At 49.2% G+C, this 15245-nt stretch overlaps 1 protein-coding gene across 1 annotated transcript; it reads left to right on the top strand.

Moving 5' to 3' along the window:
* Positions 1-738: 738 nt before the first annotated feature.
* Positions 739-1809, top strand: ACTRT2 (actin related protein T2; the record flags this gene model as incomplete). Its single annotated transcript, XM_026862952.1, is given in 8 exon segments — positions 739-897; positions 899-1010; positions 1013-1180; positions 1183-1257; positions 1260-1523; positions 1526-1582; positions 1585-1693; positions 1695-1809. Coding segments are annotated over 8 exon segments (1059 nt in total), but the record flags the coding sequence as incomplete, so codon positions are not given.
* Between the last annotated feature and the right edge of the window lie 13436 nt (positions 1810-15245).

Here is a 15245-nt window from a genome sequence, read left to right on the forward strand (position 1 = left end):
CAACAGAAAGACTTTTAAGGAGAACGTCAGAGCAGGTGAATGGTTCCTACAACAACACACGAGACAGAAACCCTGCCGGGAGCTGACTGACCTAAAAAGTGCTACGGTTGCCTGGCTGACAAAACCTGTGTGAAAAGAAAACTCAGGTAACGAAGATCTTATTGTTAATCATCTGCCTTCCCCTCCGCGGAGTTTACAGGTGTGCCCGTACCACGGGGATGCACCAACTCCTTCACTGCCTCGGAGCCGTACGGGAGCAGCAGCATACCTCCTCTGCTGGGAGATTCTTCCCTCCGAGGTCTTTGAGATATCAGGGGTTTGTGTTCTAAAACCAACTCTCGTGTTATTTTTGACCTCATTAAAAATGTTTCCTTTAGAAACCCAGCAAAACCACAAACAGAGTTCAGATATAAATCAATGCAAATGCAATTACTGTAACCGACCCTCCTCTGTGCCTGAGGGTCTGAAAAAATCCATTGATTCTCTGCTGTAATTTATCTGGGAAGTAAGAACACCCAGTTTCACTTCCAAGTACTAGTCCTGAATCAAAATGCTCCACGCTGCTGGCTCCCTGGGGGAGGCAGCGCTGCCGGCGCTGCTGCGGAGGGTTGAGTGGTGCCTTTTTGGGACTGGGGCATCTAGAACGTTCTGCCGATGCTCTGTGCCAGCAGCCACTGCCAGGGACAGCCAGCACCGTCCTGCCTGGGAGCTCTGACTCCACAGGGGAGTGATTTTTGACATCGCACCGTGATTTTTGACATTGGATGGTGCAAGGCTGGTCTTTCGGGGGAACAGGCACCCCATTCAGTTATTTCTACTGTTGTGGGATACCCCAAATTCAAACTTGTCAAGCCTGGGGTGAGTCGTAAGGGCTGCTATACAGGGGAAGAAGCCCAGCCCAAAAAGGGGCGTTTTGTCTTTTGCTTACCCAATGGAAAATGGGGTAGTTCCATCCTGGGACAACATGGGGAAGATCTGGAGATACCTCTACGATCATGAACTCAAAACCGAGTGAGAAGCCAAGCACTGCTGACCCAGACCCCTCTCAATCCTTTGACCCACTGAGAAAAAATGACTGAGATGATTTTTGAAAGCTGCCAGGTGCCCGCCCTTTCCGTGGCCCTGCGGGCGTTAACAGCCCTCTATGCCTGCACCTGCACAGCTGGGCTAGCGCTGGGTGGCGGGATGGTGTCACCATCGTGGTCCCCGTCTACAAAGGCCATTACCTCTGTCATGGCATTACCAGGCTGGATTTTGCAGCAGAGGTGTAACCAGATAGCTTGCTAGGCTCCTCTGGGAGACCGGGCACTCCGTAAGCACAGCAGAGAGAGAAATTGTCAGGGATATGAGGGACAAGCTGTGCTACGTTGCTTTAAATCCTAGCCAAAATATGCAGGGAAAGCCTGAAAAACTTACATGCAAGTGCATTCTCTCTGACGGAAGGGCTGTCAAGGCAGGAGACCAGCCGTTCCAAGCTCCTGCAGCGCTTTACGTGCCCGCAGAGGCAGAAATCCCAAGGTCGGGAGGACGGTCTTCCAGAGCATCGTCAAGTGTCGTCAGCGTATCCCGTGCAACATCCTAAGGAAGTGCTGTTATTGGGTGGATTGACTCTTTTCCGAGGTTTCAAGGAGAGGCTCCTGAAGGAGCTCCAGACAGGAGTTCCCAACACAACTCATGTCAAGGTCAACTCGCCACTACTCCGTGTGGGTCGGTGCTTCCATCCTTGACAGCTTAAGAACCTTTAGGAATGTTACCAGGGAAGACTATAACGAGGCTGGACCAACAGTACTCCAGAGAAAATGCTTTTGAAAATTCCAGTAGGACCAGGAATTTTTTTTTTTTTTTTTTTTTTAAGTGCCGATCTGAACAGCTGGAGAGCAGTTAATAAATCAGTACAAAAATAATTGATTTATAGTAAGTGATTTTATAGCTTACTAAAGAAGGGTCCCTTGTGCATTGGGCTGAAGAAAGAGTCCTTGTTCAGAGCATTTTTGCTATCCAAGATGTTGGTTTTAATGCTAGAAACGTGTTGATCCCTGCTAGGACTGCAAACAGTTTGTCAGACTTTTAAACACTTGAGAACAAGCCACCTCCATCCCGTGCCCGTGGGGGCTGGCTCCTTGCCATTGACCATAAACTTCCAGAGAGTGGCAAGATGGAGAACTCAAGGGTGCTGCTGGCCCTTCAATCATAGCGCTGGAGATCTCCTGTAGCAGCCCCGGAGGACCTCAGAGGGGACAGAACTTCTACATTCGTTGAAAATAAGTTGATCTGGCCGTTAAAGCAGAGCTCTGGGACCTGGAATATCTCTGTGCTATCAGCGGCCTTGCCATGTGATTTTTTTTTTTTTTTTTTTGTGTCACATCACCTAAAACATTGCTTCCGTTGGACTGTCTGTGGGATTTCACTAATATTCTAGCATAAGGACTATGAGAGACTACATTTAGAGGATATAATGTTAATTAAAATTAGAAACCTAATCAGAGAGCACACAAGGTTTGGGTTTCTTTTCAGAGGACTCCTGAACAAATGGTTTGATGTCAGGCATCGAAGAGAAGGTGGAGGCACTGGTCCCTAGCTGCCACCGATTCTCTTTTGGGAAAAGCTGAATTTATTAGGAGAAAGTGTTGTTGCTCTACCTGACCACCGAGAGCTAAAGAAAGTGGCAAAATAATCCTGCGAATATTTGCTTAAATTACTAAGCAAATCTGCCTCGCCAAGCTCAATTTTTATCAACAATTCCACCAAATAAGCTTAACTAACGTAAACAGCACGGCTACCCGATTGGATTTCCAAAGCGAACGATGAAATTCATAACAAAGGAGTGGATTTTTCAGCAGCGAAATCTGCATTCAAATAAACAACTTTGAAAATTATGCATTTGGAGAGATCCTGTTTATCCAGCACCTGGAAATACGTGCACTGCATCCAGTCGGGCAGCAGAGATGTCATCGTAAGTTGTGAAGGTGAGTAGCGCTGTGATTTAGATATTGTTCAAAAAATATTAAAAAACCAAACCAAACCAAACCAAACCCCTCAAGATATACCTGAGCACTTCGTGAATTTATTCAAGACCAACATGGAAATCCGTCTTGTTAATTGTTCATACAGTGTCTGGCTATTTTCATTCAGCTCCGGAGATGAATCTTCAAACTCATTGATGCCCTCTGCTGCCTTGGGACTGATCAGTCATCTATCACCTCCTCTCGCTGCCCTTTGAAGGATCACAAGAGTCTTTTCTGTTTCTACAGGACACTTAGAAGTGAAGAGAGGCACACCTCACCCTGGGTGCAGCTGCCCACCGAGCCCTGGAGCACTTCCTCAGCAGGGCAAGGGGGAAAAGAAAACAGGCTGAAAGACCCAGCTGCTGGGGACGTGGCAGGGAGGTGGAGGAGGATCTGTGGACGTGTCCAGCCGTAAATACACAAGACCCGCCTCACCTCATTTTCCCCCGACGATCAGAGTGAAAGCATAAAGCAAAGAGGCTGGAGAGAAGCACAAAGCTTCCCGGCTCCACTTGGGCCCCAAGGCTTGGGAAAGCTGAGATACGTGTTCCTCCATCAAGTTAATGCAAGGATTCAGAGCACTTTTAGAGCCGTTATGAAATCAGAATCAGCAAACTTGGATCTTTCTCCTATTCCAGTATGTTACCTTTTAGCAGCCCGCTGGAAACGTGTAAACAAACGAGGTACAACTGTGGACAGTTTAAATATTTTACAGCTCACTGACTTCCATATGAGGAGGGGATTTGCAGTAACTTAAGTGTTCAGACTCCTGCTCCAATAAACTAATGCAAATAAAAATGCAAAAAAAAACCCAAAAACCCCAGTGTGCTGGAAAGCAGAGGGAACCTGAGTGAACAGTGCAACTCAAGGTTGTTATCGGGAAGGAGAAAAGCAAAGCAAAGAGTGTGACAGCCCTGCAAACCCAGACGCAGACACAAACCGTGTTTGGAGAGTGACACCTAGCAGAGCTCTGTGTCTGCTTTTAACGAGATTTCACCCTCGCAGAGCGAGATAACTGCCTGACGTAATCCAGGATGGATTCACTGATACCAAACTTGTTTTACATCAAGGGACCTGGTTCAGCTCCTCCCAGCTGAAAAATCAGTCAACGAATCATTATTACAGGTATGCGGCACCCACGGTACTGGTTTGGCCTGGCTGTTTCCATTTACCTCTTGGACATGACTTTGCTCAAGGACACACAACGAGACAGCAGAAGTTGGCACGTGTTCCACGACTCTAGACTTTATATCAGCCTCTGCAGTCTCTTGGTCACCCTGTGCTTCCGTCACTGCACAGGGCGCTGGAAATTCATTACTTAATTTCTATTCCATTTTTGCTTTGAAGAGCTCTGAGGTTTTAGTCATTTGGGACTTTACTCCCTTGGCCCTCTTGCCATAGATAACGAATTGCAGGAATCCTCCCTCTGATGTATTTCCACCTGTGCTCTACCTGTCCTGTGGATACAGAGAAGATTTAAATTGTAAATACCCGATCTCTCCAGCCTCAGGAAAGCAACGCTAGTCTGGTGACTATAGGACCGGTTGCAGGATTAAAGAGGCCTGGGTTAATTCCTAGATTTACAGGTGATTAGTGGTGGAATGAAAAGTTTAATCTTGGGCACATTAGGCATCAGCTCCCACTTACAAACACCCTTCCTTTGTTCCATCCTTTACTTGTCCTGCAAGCTATCTGGGGTAAGTGCTGTCTCTTGCTTTAGAGCACACATCGGTGCAAAGATCTGGGACTCTGGGGGCAAAAGATCAGCAACACAAAATCATTTCAGAAGTTTGCACTGGAAAGACATAAAAATCTCAACCTGTTCCCGTGTTGTGGCTTAACCCCAGCCCGCAGCTCAGCCCCCGCAGCTGCTCGCTCACTCCCCCCGGTGGGATGGGGGAGAGAATCAGGAGGGTAAAAGTGAGAAAACTCCTGGGTTGAGATAAAGACAGTCTGATAGGCAAAGCAAAAGGCGCACACGCAAGCAAAGCCAAACCAGGAATTCATTCCCCGCTCCCCGTGGGCAGGCAGGTGCTCAGCCCTGCCCAGGAAAGCCCCGCTCCATCGTGCGTGACGGCGACTTGGGAAGACAAAGGCCGTCGCTCCGAGTGTCCCCTCCTTCCTTCTTCCTCATAGTCACGTGCTGGGCCTGACGCCCTTGCTCTGGAACATCCCTCGGGTCACTCGGGGTCGGCTGTCCCGGCCGTGTCCCCTCCCAGCCACTCGTGCACCCCCAGCCTGCTCCCCGGTGGGGTGGGGTGAGGAGCAGAGGAGGCCTCGACTCTGTGCAAGCCGAGCAGTAATAAAACATCCCCGTGTTATCAACACTGTCTCCAGCACAAATCCAAAACACAGCCCCATACCAGCTACTGTGAAGAAAAATTAACTCTATCCCAGCCAAACCCAGCCCATCCCGGTAATTTTTTTCCCTCCCTCCCCAAGTCTCATTTAAGTTCCAATCCAGCAGCAGCTCTTTATTTTCTTTTAAATGTCAAACAATTCATCATTTTGCGCTTTCCCCGTTCTCTGTGCATCTAAAGGTTTTATTGGTATGCAGTAATGTCAGCCTGGGACAATGCACACTGATTGCCCAAAACAATGTGGTTCTTGTCACCCTGCCTGTTTTTGGTTGCAAGCTCTCGAGAACTGTACAAGAGCTCTTGCTTCCCCCCGCTCCTCCCTGTTATTATCTGCACAGTACAAAGACTGGGTTCAAATATACACTAGACAAATCATTATTATCTTTATTATTCAAATCTCCCGTTCCCTGTCCGTGCCGAGCTGTGTGAGCGCGCTGCCGTAGAAGGTGCCCTCGCTCCTGCCTTGCCGGTCTCAGGGAGGATGGTGATGGAAACCTTGTTCTGAAGGCAGCAGGACAGAGCCTGCCCAGTCCATCTCTTCAGAAGGGGCACAGGGGAAGGCGGGGAGATGAGCCCCTTTTCCCCGGACAGGACGATGCTAAGGGCACCGAGAGGCCTGACCGTCCATCCAGAAGCTCAGAAACGTTCAGAAGTGTGGAAGCTCCCAGCTCCGGGCCGGCAGCCAGGCTTAGCGAGCGAGGCCAGGTCCGAATTGTCCGGGTAAATGAGGCGTTTCTTCACCAGCCATGGGCAGAAGGGAGCGGTGCCAGCAGGGCAGCCTGCACAGCCGACAGACCCAGCAGCAGCCCGGAGCCCCGGCGCGGCCAGGAAGGAGCCGTAAGGCCGAGGGTCTGCGGTGGGCAGACGCTGCAGGGGTGTCCTGCAGAGACCGGTTGTGGGCACAACCTCCGCAGACGTCTGCAAGCGGCCAGAAAGGGTCACGGTGTTACCGAGGGCAGATCAATCCCAGTCCTGCCAGGCAGCTCCATCAGTTCATTTCCCGAGCAAGCGGCAGGGCCGCCTCATGTCTGCAGCTTGGGAAACCTCCAGGTGAGTACCGGAGTGTGAGGGGTTTGGTGTGAAGGAGGTGAGAACATCGCAGCAGAGACGTCGCTACATGGAGTAAGATGTAGCGCTGGGTGAGGGAGGCTCTGTGGTCGTTACACACAAACACGCGTACACACACACACACACTGGTTAAATTAATTCCATGCAAGTATTTTATATATGTATATTCCTTTTTTTTTTTTTTTTTTTTGGAAAACTTCAGAGTGCTTTTCTTCACACACAGTAAAGTTAGCTTTGCTGAGATTCATTAGTCCCCTTTCCCCCTGTGTGTAAATGGATCTCTCTCAGTTATGCAATGCAAGGGTACACAACCATGAAAAGTGCAGAGGCAGCCAAAAAAAGCATTGTTCTGAACTCGGACGTGTAAAATATTCATATTCAATAATAAAAACTAAAAAAAAAAAAAACAAACCAAAAAACTCAACCAAAAAACCCCAGCCCTTAATAAAAAATTCACGGCGTAAAATATGCATTGTCGTTCCGTCCCCAGGGCTGCAGCAGTTTCCAGACCAACGTGTTACATGGGTTTTCACTGCCTTGTTTTACTCGATTAATTCAAAACCAATTCGCTCACAGACATCCCAGTATTAGGTGCCTAAATTGATTCTGATTTCTCTAAGGGCGCTGTATCTATGACTACAGTAATAGCTGGTAGGAGCTGCGAGTGCTCAAAGCATCCGGCAGTTTGTACGGCGGGGCTGCACCTTGGCACAGCGCTTGGGCCACCTCGGTGCCCCTCTTCCCTCAAGGAACAAGTTATCCAAGTGCTAGCGTGGCTGAGCAGCTCTCTCGGAGAGGGAGCACGTTTGGAACAAGCTGAGGTGCCTCCCTACAGCACTGCCCCTACACCTGCCGAGCTGCCCGCGCGGGGCGGAAGAAACGAAAGAATATCTTCGCTGTTTCACCGCAAGGAAACGGAGACAGGTGGAAATAACCGCCTGGCTCAGATCCTGACCAAAGTATGTAGCAGAGCCAGGAATTTAATTCAGATTTTTCGGCATGCCCACGTAGCGCCGTAGCCTCAAGGCCCAACTGCCCCAGTGGGTGCACGTGCGTCCCGAAGGGCGCTGAAGGCAGAAGGACGGGCCAAGGGAGAGCCAGGCGCTGCAGTGGCAGGATGCACAAGTGCAGCCGTTGGTTTCTGCGCAGGACGTGTCATCAGGCAGCAGCTCTGCTGGATTGATGCAGGACAAGACCGCTGATCCAAGCTGATGGTTTCACCCTGCCTGCTCGGCTGGTTTCAGATCTTGAGGGCGTTGTGCCGCTCTGCTTGGCAAAGGGTGGTCCCGGGGCCCCAGTGGGCCGAGGGTGTCACCCCGGGCTGTGGCCCTGTGCCAGCAGAAGCTGCGTTTGTTTTGCATTAATTGCATTTGGCACACTTTGTCTCGTGCCCTTCGTGGTAAAACTGGACCTAAAGCCCCGATCCCCTGCTCCGGCGGGTGCCCTGTGCTGCTTCGGGGCTATGTTGGTCCTGAGAGCCCAGACTAGGGGAGGATATTAAAGTGATACTGTACATGTTGCTAAAGAGAACTCGGGAACAAGAGGAAAGGTTCTGAGCTTAAAACACTGTGTCTGGCACTTAACTTTTATGAAGATATATGGGAGAGAAGAATGAGAAACTCCAAACCCACCAGTGCTTCAGATGTTTCTTTTATCTAAAGTCTAGCTGGCTAAATGTTTTACACAGAACAAGTCCCAGGGAGTATCAATCAAGGGAGTTAAGCTATGTTTTATAAAGACCTCAAATATAAGTTTTTTACCTCCCACGTTCTCAGACCAAATATTTTAAATGGGAAAAGCCTGTGGGACAATGAGCATGTGTGTTACTCCGTGTCTTTAACGGCCGTTCCCACCAAGGTGATTTGCTCCGTGTCCACGGTCGCATACAATGAAAGGGAAGAGTGGGAAAAAACATCCTCAGAAAAAACTGATGTTGGAAAAATTGTGACCACGATTGACAGTATGGAAGTACTGCAATGTGCTGTGATGTGACAGCTGTCAGTCGCGTTTGAGATTTTTCTGCTTGGTGGAAACTGTTCTTTCTCCCTGCAAGCTCCAGCTACACTTCTAGTGGGTGTCAGCTCTGAGCCACAGCACCGGGCATCCTTAAAGGGGAACTGGGAGAATTATCTTCACTGACTTTGGGTATCATTCTCCTTTTCCTTTGCCTGTTACTTTTTCAATGGTTTTGGTTAAAAAGAATTTTTCTTCTTGACCTGAACTCTTCCGCCCTCCAGACAGCGCATCGGGTTTTTTTTCTGCTTTATTCTCCGTGGCCGCGCAGAGGCACAGAGGAGCGCAATCAGAAATCTCTCTCTTTTGCAAGACTTCCTGACAAACTGTTTTCCTGCCTCTCGCCCACACTTTCCCCCTTTTTAATTTCCAGGACTTCACGATGGGAATGTCAGCGGGCGGCGGACTCTGCCTGCAGGCCCCAAGAGCGGCTGCAGGTTGGCAACCCCAACAGTCATCTTGGGTTCGATTTAGTGTCTCATGACGCTGCCTGCTTGGTCCTGGTGTCTGAGAAGGGAGGATGCTCTGAGAGTCTTCACGTGCCCGGCTGCACAGAACCACATCCTCGCTATCCCAAAGTTCAGAACATCTGTCTCAATTTGTCTGGCCCTCAGCGCCGCGCTCGTTGCAGCCTCTCAGAATTTACTGCTTGTTTTTACAATGAATCTCTCTCAGCGAGAAGAGAGAGGGGAATTTGACGGTGTTAAGAAAACGTTGCTCTCCCTGCGGTTCTCAAGACGTCTTGGATCAGACGTAGCCCTGCTAATATTAGAGCCTCAGACTAAGCAAGGAACCACTGGTGAGCCACTTAGTCCCTGTAATGCAGATGAGCTGAGAAGATTTGGAAAGATTCAGCTCTTCAGATCCTTCCCTACCCTGACAAATCCAAAGGGAAATACGTGCGCTGCCAAAGTTGTTTCTGTGGGTCATTCCCGAATTCCTACAGAAAACAGTATTTCTCAGAACAACACAGCAGAACCATTGAACGGTGCTGGTGGTCTGACGACATTCTCTGAAGTACTGTCTTTCAGCCAAAGTAATATACATTTCCTAGAAGCGCGTGCCCCTAGAGGAAGGAATCGTGGACTTTTAAGGTATCCGAGACAATAGCCCAGATGCTGATTTCGGCTATGCTGCTTGAAACCCGCTGTATTCAGTGGATTTACTTTAAAACTGGTTGGGTTTGGTTTGTTGTTTTTTTTTTTTTTTTTACTGATGTAGATCATTATCCCTTTATGAGGGGAAGAATAGATCCCTGCACATCCAGGAATAACCTCCAGCTTGCCCTCTTGGAGATTTTATTTCCGGATCTGTCACAGGCTTGCTAGGGCAACTCACCAAGATCTGGATTCATCCCATGTAACCTTTACAACTAAAGCAAATACCTTTAAACTTCATGAAAAAGATAAACAGAGGAGAGAGGGAGGGAGACACTTCACCTGTTTATGAGCTGCTGGGCTTTTATCACTCTCCGTTTGCTTAAAGAATATTTTTTGGGTCCCGGTTCCTCATCTAGTGGTCGTTATGCATATCAGTGGAGATGAATCTGTGCCTTCGTCTTCCTGAGCCTCAGTTCCAGTTGCATGATACTTAGATCCTGGGGAAAACATTCAAATTTAGAGCAAGCGTTTTCAGAAGGATTGGTTTTGTTATTAGAAAGTTGTATCTGAAGGCTGGAAGAAACGAACAGACCCAAATGTTCCCTAGGATATTTAAAAGCGGAAACAGGTTAAGTCCAAGTAGTTCCTGTCTGAGGTGGTGACGCTGTCGGGCTGTGCTGTGGGCAGGTTGGGAGGGATAACTTCCAGGTGCCCCACTTTGCTTGATGAAATACTCCGAGGTGGTGTCACCATCAGATGGAGGGGCAAAGGCAGAACGAGACCTGTAAAGCAAATACATTTAAATAAATGAAACATTATGAAGACTTGGACTCTTCACTTTCTCAGACCCACCAGCTCTAGGGCCTGAACACCTGACACCCTCCTGACATGCAGCTGCCAGGCGGAGCGGGCGCTCGGCCGAGTACGCTTTGGGCACCCGAGCAGGTGCTGTCTGAGCTGTCTGTGTCCTGGTGTTCGTCAGCGGAAGGGAACGAACAGATACGGAGTGCAAAGACTGAGAAGACACGGATGTGCCCAGCTTTGAAGGAAAAAAGTCCTAGGCAAGGTATTAGCGTGTATTGTTCTCCTCTGTTTTACCTTGAATGCCACACAGTCTGTCGGGAGGGGATGCTGGGAGGTGCCACGTCACAAGATGGACCTTTCCAACCTGGTGGAGCCCTCCCGGCGCACCGAGGGTTCCCGTGGATGAGAGTCTGTCCCTGCACAACAAACGAAGGGTGGGAGGTCTTTCAGGGCAAAAGGCCCCGTAGAACCGCCCGCTATATTATCCCCGAGTGAAGAACAGCAGAGCACGCCCAGAAATAGAATTAGCTCAGCCCCAGATTGCCAGTGTTACGCACTGAAAGAACCGCGCTCGCGTATCAGCCTGCCCGAGTCGTTTAATAGCGGTTCCACCAGTTTGACTGATGTCCAACGGCTTTTATTTTCAGTTTGTGTTTACAGGGAAGTGTCCGTGTCACTAGATGTGTGAGGATTTTCTTTCAGAAGCCACGGAAGGGATTAAACCCAACAATAATCCATGAAATTACTTCAGAATTTTTTTTCTCCTCGAATGTCCTACGGAATTCCCCAACTCCTGACCTGTTCCAGTTGGCACCATCACGCACTCGAGCTCTAATATCAGCGGAGTTTGTAATGTTTCCAATTTTTCTGGTGGGGGATTACATGAAACCAAAATAATTCTTTCCATGGGGGATTACACAGCCACTTTTGTTTCTAATATTCCAGCCCATGAGTGAGGACCTTTTTCCTGGGTACCTGTTTCTTCTTTGCCTGTGAGAGCTAGTGTCATTTAGTGTATCTAGGCATCAATCCATTTCATTCATTTCATTCCTAATCATTTAATTCCTAAAGGAATCTGATTAAATAGCCCGTCGTAAATCCAGACCTTATATTTTGGCTGAACGCTCTTGGACTCCTAATTTCACATAAATTATATGACACAGTGTTCCCCATTTTAGTGACTGAAACACATCTGCATAGTTAATTAGATAAAAACTCACCTTGAGGAACTGTCAGCCACTGATGAAAATGACTCATATTTGAGGGGAAAATTGCTACCGATTTACAAGAATCTGGATCAAATGTCTGTTCTCAAATGTTGGTGTTTTGGTTTTTTTTTCTGTTCAAGTACCAAAGTGTGCTTCGGGGATTTTTTTGGCAGGGATTTTAGAGCAGGAAAATAGGAAATGAACTGGAAAATTTGAAGACTGCAGCAAACAAGAAAATCCTGGAAGGAACACACTCCATAGATCCGCCCTAGCCATTAATAATATGGAAAGATTTCATTAGAAAAAGAGGGGGAAGAGAAAAAGAAAGAATGTCCAAGGCAGCAGGGTTAGCATCAGCGAGCATGGGACATCCTCACCGCTCCAACGGCTGGACGCGGCTCCCGCAGTGCGCGTCTGCCATTGCGGGCAACAGCCACGGCGTTCCGCATGGCACCTCGGAGCGAGTTAATAAACCCCGAGCGCCGCGACGTGCGGCCAGTGGCTTTTCCAACGGTTCTGCGGAGGTCAGATTGCTGGGGACCGTGCAGAGACGCAGGCGCCCGGGTGAGCTGCTTGAAACGCCAATGCCTGGGGAAGGGCAAGCGGAGTCGCGTGGCCGCCGTGGCCGCCTGAGGAGGGGATTTGTTGTGATGAAGAAACACCTCCTGCCCCAGCCGGAGGAGCTCCTAGCAGGTGGAGCTGCCCCCCAAGGACTTTATTTAAGGGGCACTGCAAGAGGGCATCGTTTTGACGCTGGCCCCTTCCTCGCCCGCAGCCGGTCGGTCGCTGTGGAAGGAGCAAACCCCTCGGAAAGCCCCTTGGCACAGGTGAGCGCCGGGACCTGGCCTCAGCCACCTCCTGGAGCCACGAAGGGGCACCTGCCACGCTTGGGTTGCAGCGTGCTGCTCTCTGCTCCGCTCTGGCAGGGCCCAGGGAAATACAGGGAGCCCGGCAAATTGTTTTGTAAAATGGGAAATAAAGCTCTGTCCCCTTTCACCTCTCTGTAGCACGTACCTGCCACCTCATCACTGCCACCTCCCTCCTGTGTGTGGGCCCTTGAAAGGTTCCCTGGTAGCCAGAAAGCATCCATTACATCAAACACTTCTGTTATTGTAACCTATAAACAGCGTCCTGAACTCAATATATTTTTTTTTCCCAGAAAATTGTTTTGTTCTTCCCTGTAACACACTGGAGGTGATTGTCTGTTCTTTTGTGTCAGTTCTAGGCAAAGTGCACTGCATTAAAACTCCCACCACAGCAAAAGAGAGCAGAGCAATTTAAAATCCCTGTTTTTGCCAAAAGTTTTTGCACCATTATGTCACATCCTATACATCAGAATTTGCTGGGAAAGACTTGTGGGTTTTTGGTTTTTTTTTGTGGGTTTTTTTTTTTTTTTTTTCAGTGTTCCCGTTCTCTTCTGGAAATAGAAATATCAGCAGGTCGAATGACACTGAGTTATGTTTTACTTATTTCCACAGTATGTATGAGGAAGTTCAGTCTCTGTACTCATGAAACATACAGTTATACTACAAATAGAAGAGTGTAAGCATTGGAAATGTCACGTGTATTAACTGTGGGCCCGTTGGGATGCCTAACGGTTAACTCATCTGTGAGACAGAGTTTGTCCTGCTCCAGGTAACTTTAAGCGTATGAAAAGTGTGTGTGTGGGGGTGAGGGGTTGTTACTTGAATGCCACAAGATGAGCTTCACACGTCGCTGGGAATTACAGGCAGCCCACCTAAAATTCGTTAATTGTCTGCCTTTAGACTTGGTGAGCCGAGTTGTTTCAACGTGTGTGTTTTATCTCTCTCTGTAAGGTTAATAAATCCCCATTTCTTAGACCGTGTAGTAGGGATCCATCCAGTTAGCTGGTCTGCTCGGGACACATCCACGGCAGCAGTTGCGTCTCGTGCCTCTCAACCACCGACACGTGTGAAGAAATCCAATTTTTGTCCCAAGGTGGCACCCCGGGTGCAGCAGCTGCCCACATCCGTCGCCGCCCTTGGAGCGCAGCTCGTTACGAAGCCGCAAGGAGTGGCCGGAGCATCCCAGCCCCGCGCGGGGCTCCCCATCACCAGCCGATGGCCCAAGCGCTACAGACCCTGGCAAGACCCAGCCTAAGACCTGAGGAACCGAACTGAACCCAGCTAGCTTGGCGGAGTCAATTAATTCTAGAAAGACATCTCTGAGCTACTTCCTAGAAGGGTCAGTCCGGTGTCAGGGGAGGGTTTGTTGTGTGTGGAATCCTCTCAGTCCCGACTCCTGATGCTCTACGACTTCCCCAAGGTCTGCAGCTTCTTCAGCTGTTTTGAGGCTGGTTCACAACTATGGGAAAGAGAATCAGAGCTGCAACAGCAAAGTATAAGCTGTTTTATAGTCTCGGTTTGTGCATCTATATTGTGTGGGTGTAAAGCCTACCCTGAAAAAAAAAAAAAATTGCTCGTGGGCGAGGCGCGTCAGCAAAGGCTTGGATAACCTGCAGCTGTAGCAGGAACCTTTGCAACACCCGTGGTTTGCTTACTGTGTAAAAAGAAAACTCCGCTGCCTCATGAGTTTTCGAGTCCCTAGGCTGCTAGATGCAACGGGGTTTGGGGGGGAAGCCACTCCGCTACGAGGAAATGAGCTGTTTGCTTCACCTTCATGGGGCGACGTTTCTTACAGATTTGATGGGTTCCGATGTTACCAGCATGGAGACCGAATTCCCGTGTCCGGGGAGAAACTTCGTTGGTGCAGAGGAAGAAGAAAACAGCAGATGCAGACCTTGCAAGTTGGAGAAAACCAGTTTCCCTTCTAGAAAAAACTAAAGGATCGGAAGCTTTAAGGCTGAAGGCAGATTAAAGGAAAAGTGGAAACAAGTGGAGTTTAAGAGCAAAGACAGAAAGTGATTCGGGAAACTGTGTTAGTGCGAGGGCCTCTATCCCCTGCTCTGATCGAAGCGCGGGTGCTTCTGGGGTGGAACGTGGTGCGTATTCAGCAATTCTGAGTCACAGCTTTGCTCAGGGAATTAAGGTGGCAGCATCTGTTTGAAACATCGAACGTAAAGAATTAGTGGCTGTTGCTCGGCTCACAGGCAAACGCCGCTGGTAGGACGGGCTCTCCTGTGGGGCCATGGGCTCTCCTGTGAGGCCACGGGCTCTCCTGTGGGGCCAAGGGCTCTCCTGTGAGGCCACGGGCTCTCCTGTGGGGCCAAGGGCTCTTCTGTGAGGCCACGGGCTCTCCTGGATTCGCCTCAGTCACGGTATTTCGTGTCTGTTCGGGTGAATTGCTGGAGAATCTGTTGGTGTCCCTCCGGACTGGGGGCTTTGAAACTTCTGGCTCCAAGTAGGATGTTGTGAGATTTTTGTGAGGGGGAGAGAGAGGCCTTGGTGATTTCTGGGCTGAGTAATTACAGAAGGGGGTTTATCTCCAGAGCGAAGCTGAATGAAGACAAGCAGTTAGGCTGCGGCTGCTCCGTGGTGATGATGGACCTGACCCGAGTCTATCGAGGAGAGCCAAGTATCTTCCCTCCCCATTCCCTTGCGTGGCTTCTGGTAACACGGGAAGAAATCTGGATAATTTGGTGCTGTGTGTGCCACAAAAGTTGTGGGTTTTTTTCTGCTTGAAGCTCACTGGAGCTAACCCTGAAGCTTTTGGTGATGTTAGAGGGCAACTGGCACCTGAGCCAAGGTCCTGGAGCCCAGGATGAAG

Source organism: Athene cunicularia (assembly GCF_003259725.1).
Source record: "Athene cunicularia isolate RWA chromosome 21 unlocalized genomic scaffold, athCun1 chr21_part1, whole genome shotgun sequence".
NCBI classification, from domain to species: Eukaryota; Metazoa; Chordata; class Aves; order Strigiformes; family Strigidae; genus Athene; species Athene cunicularia.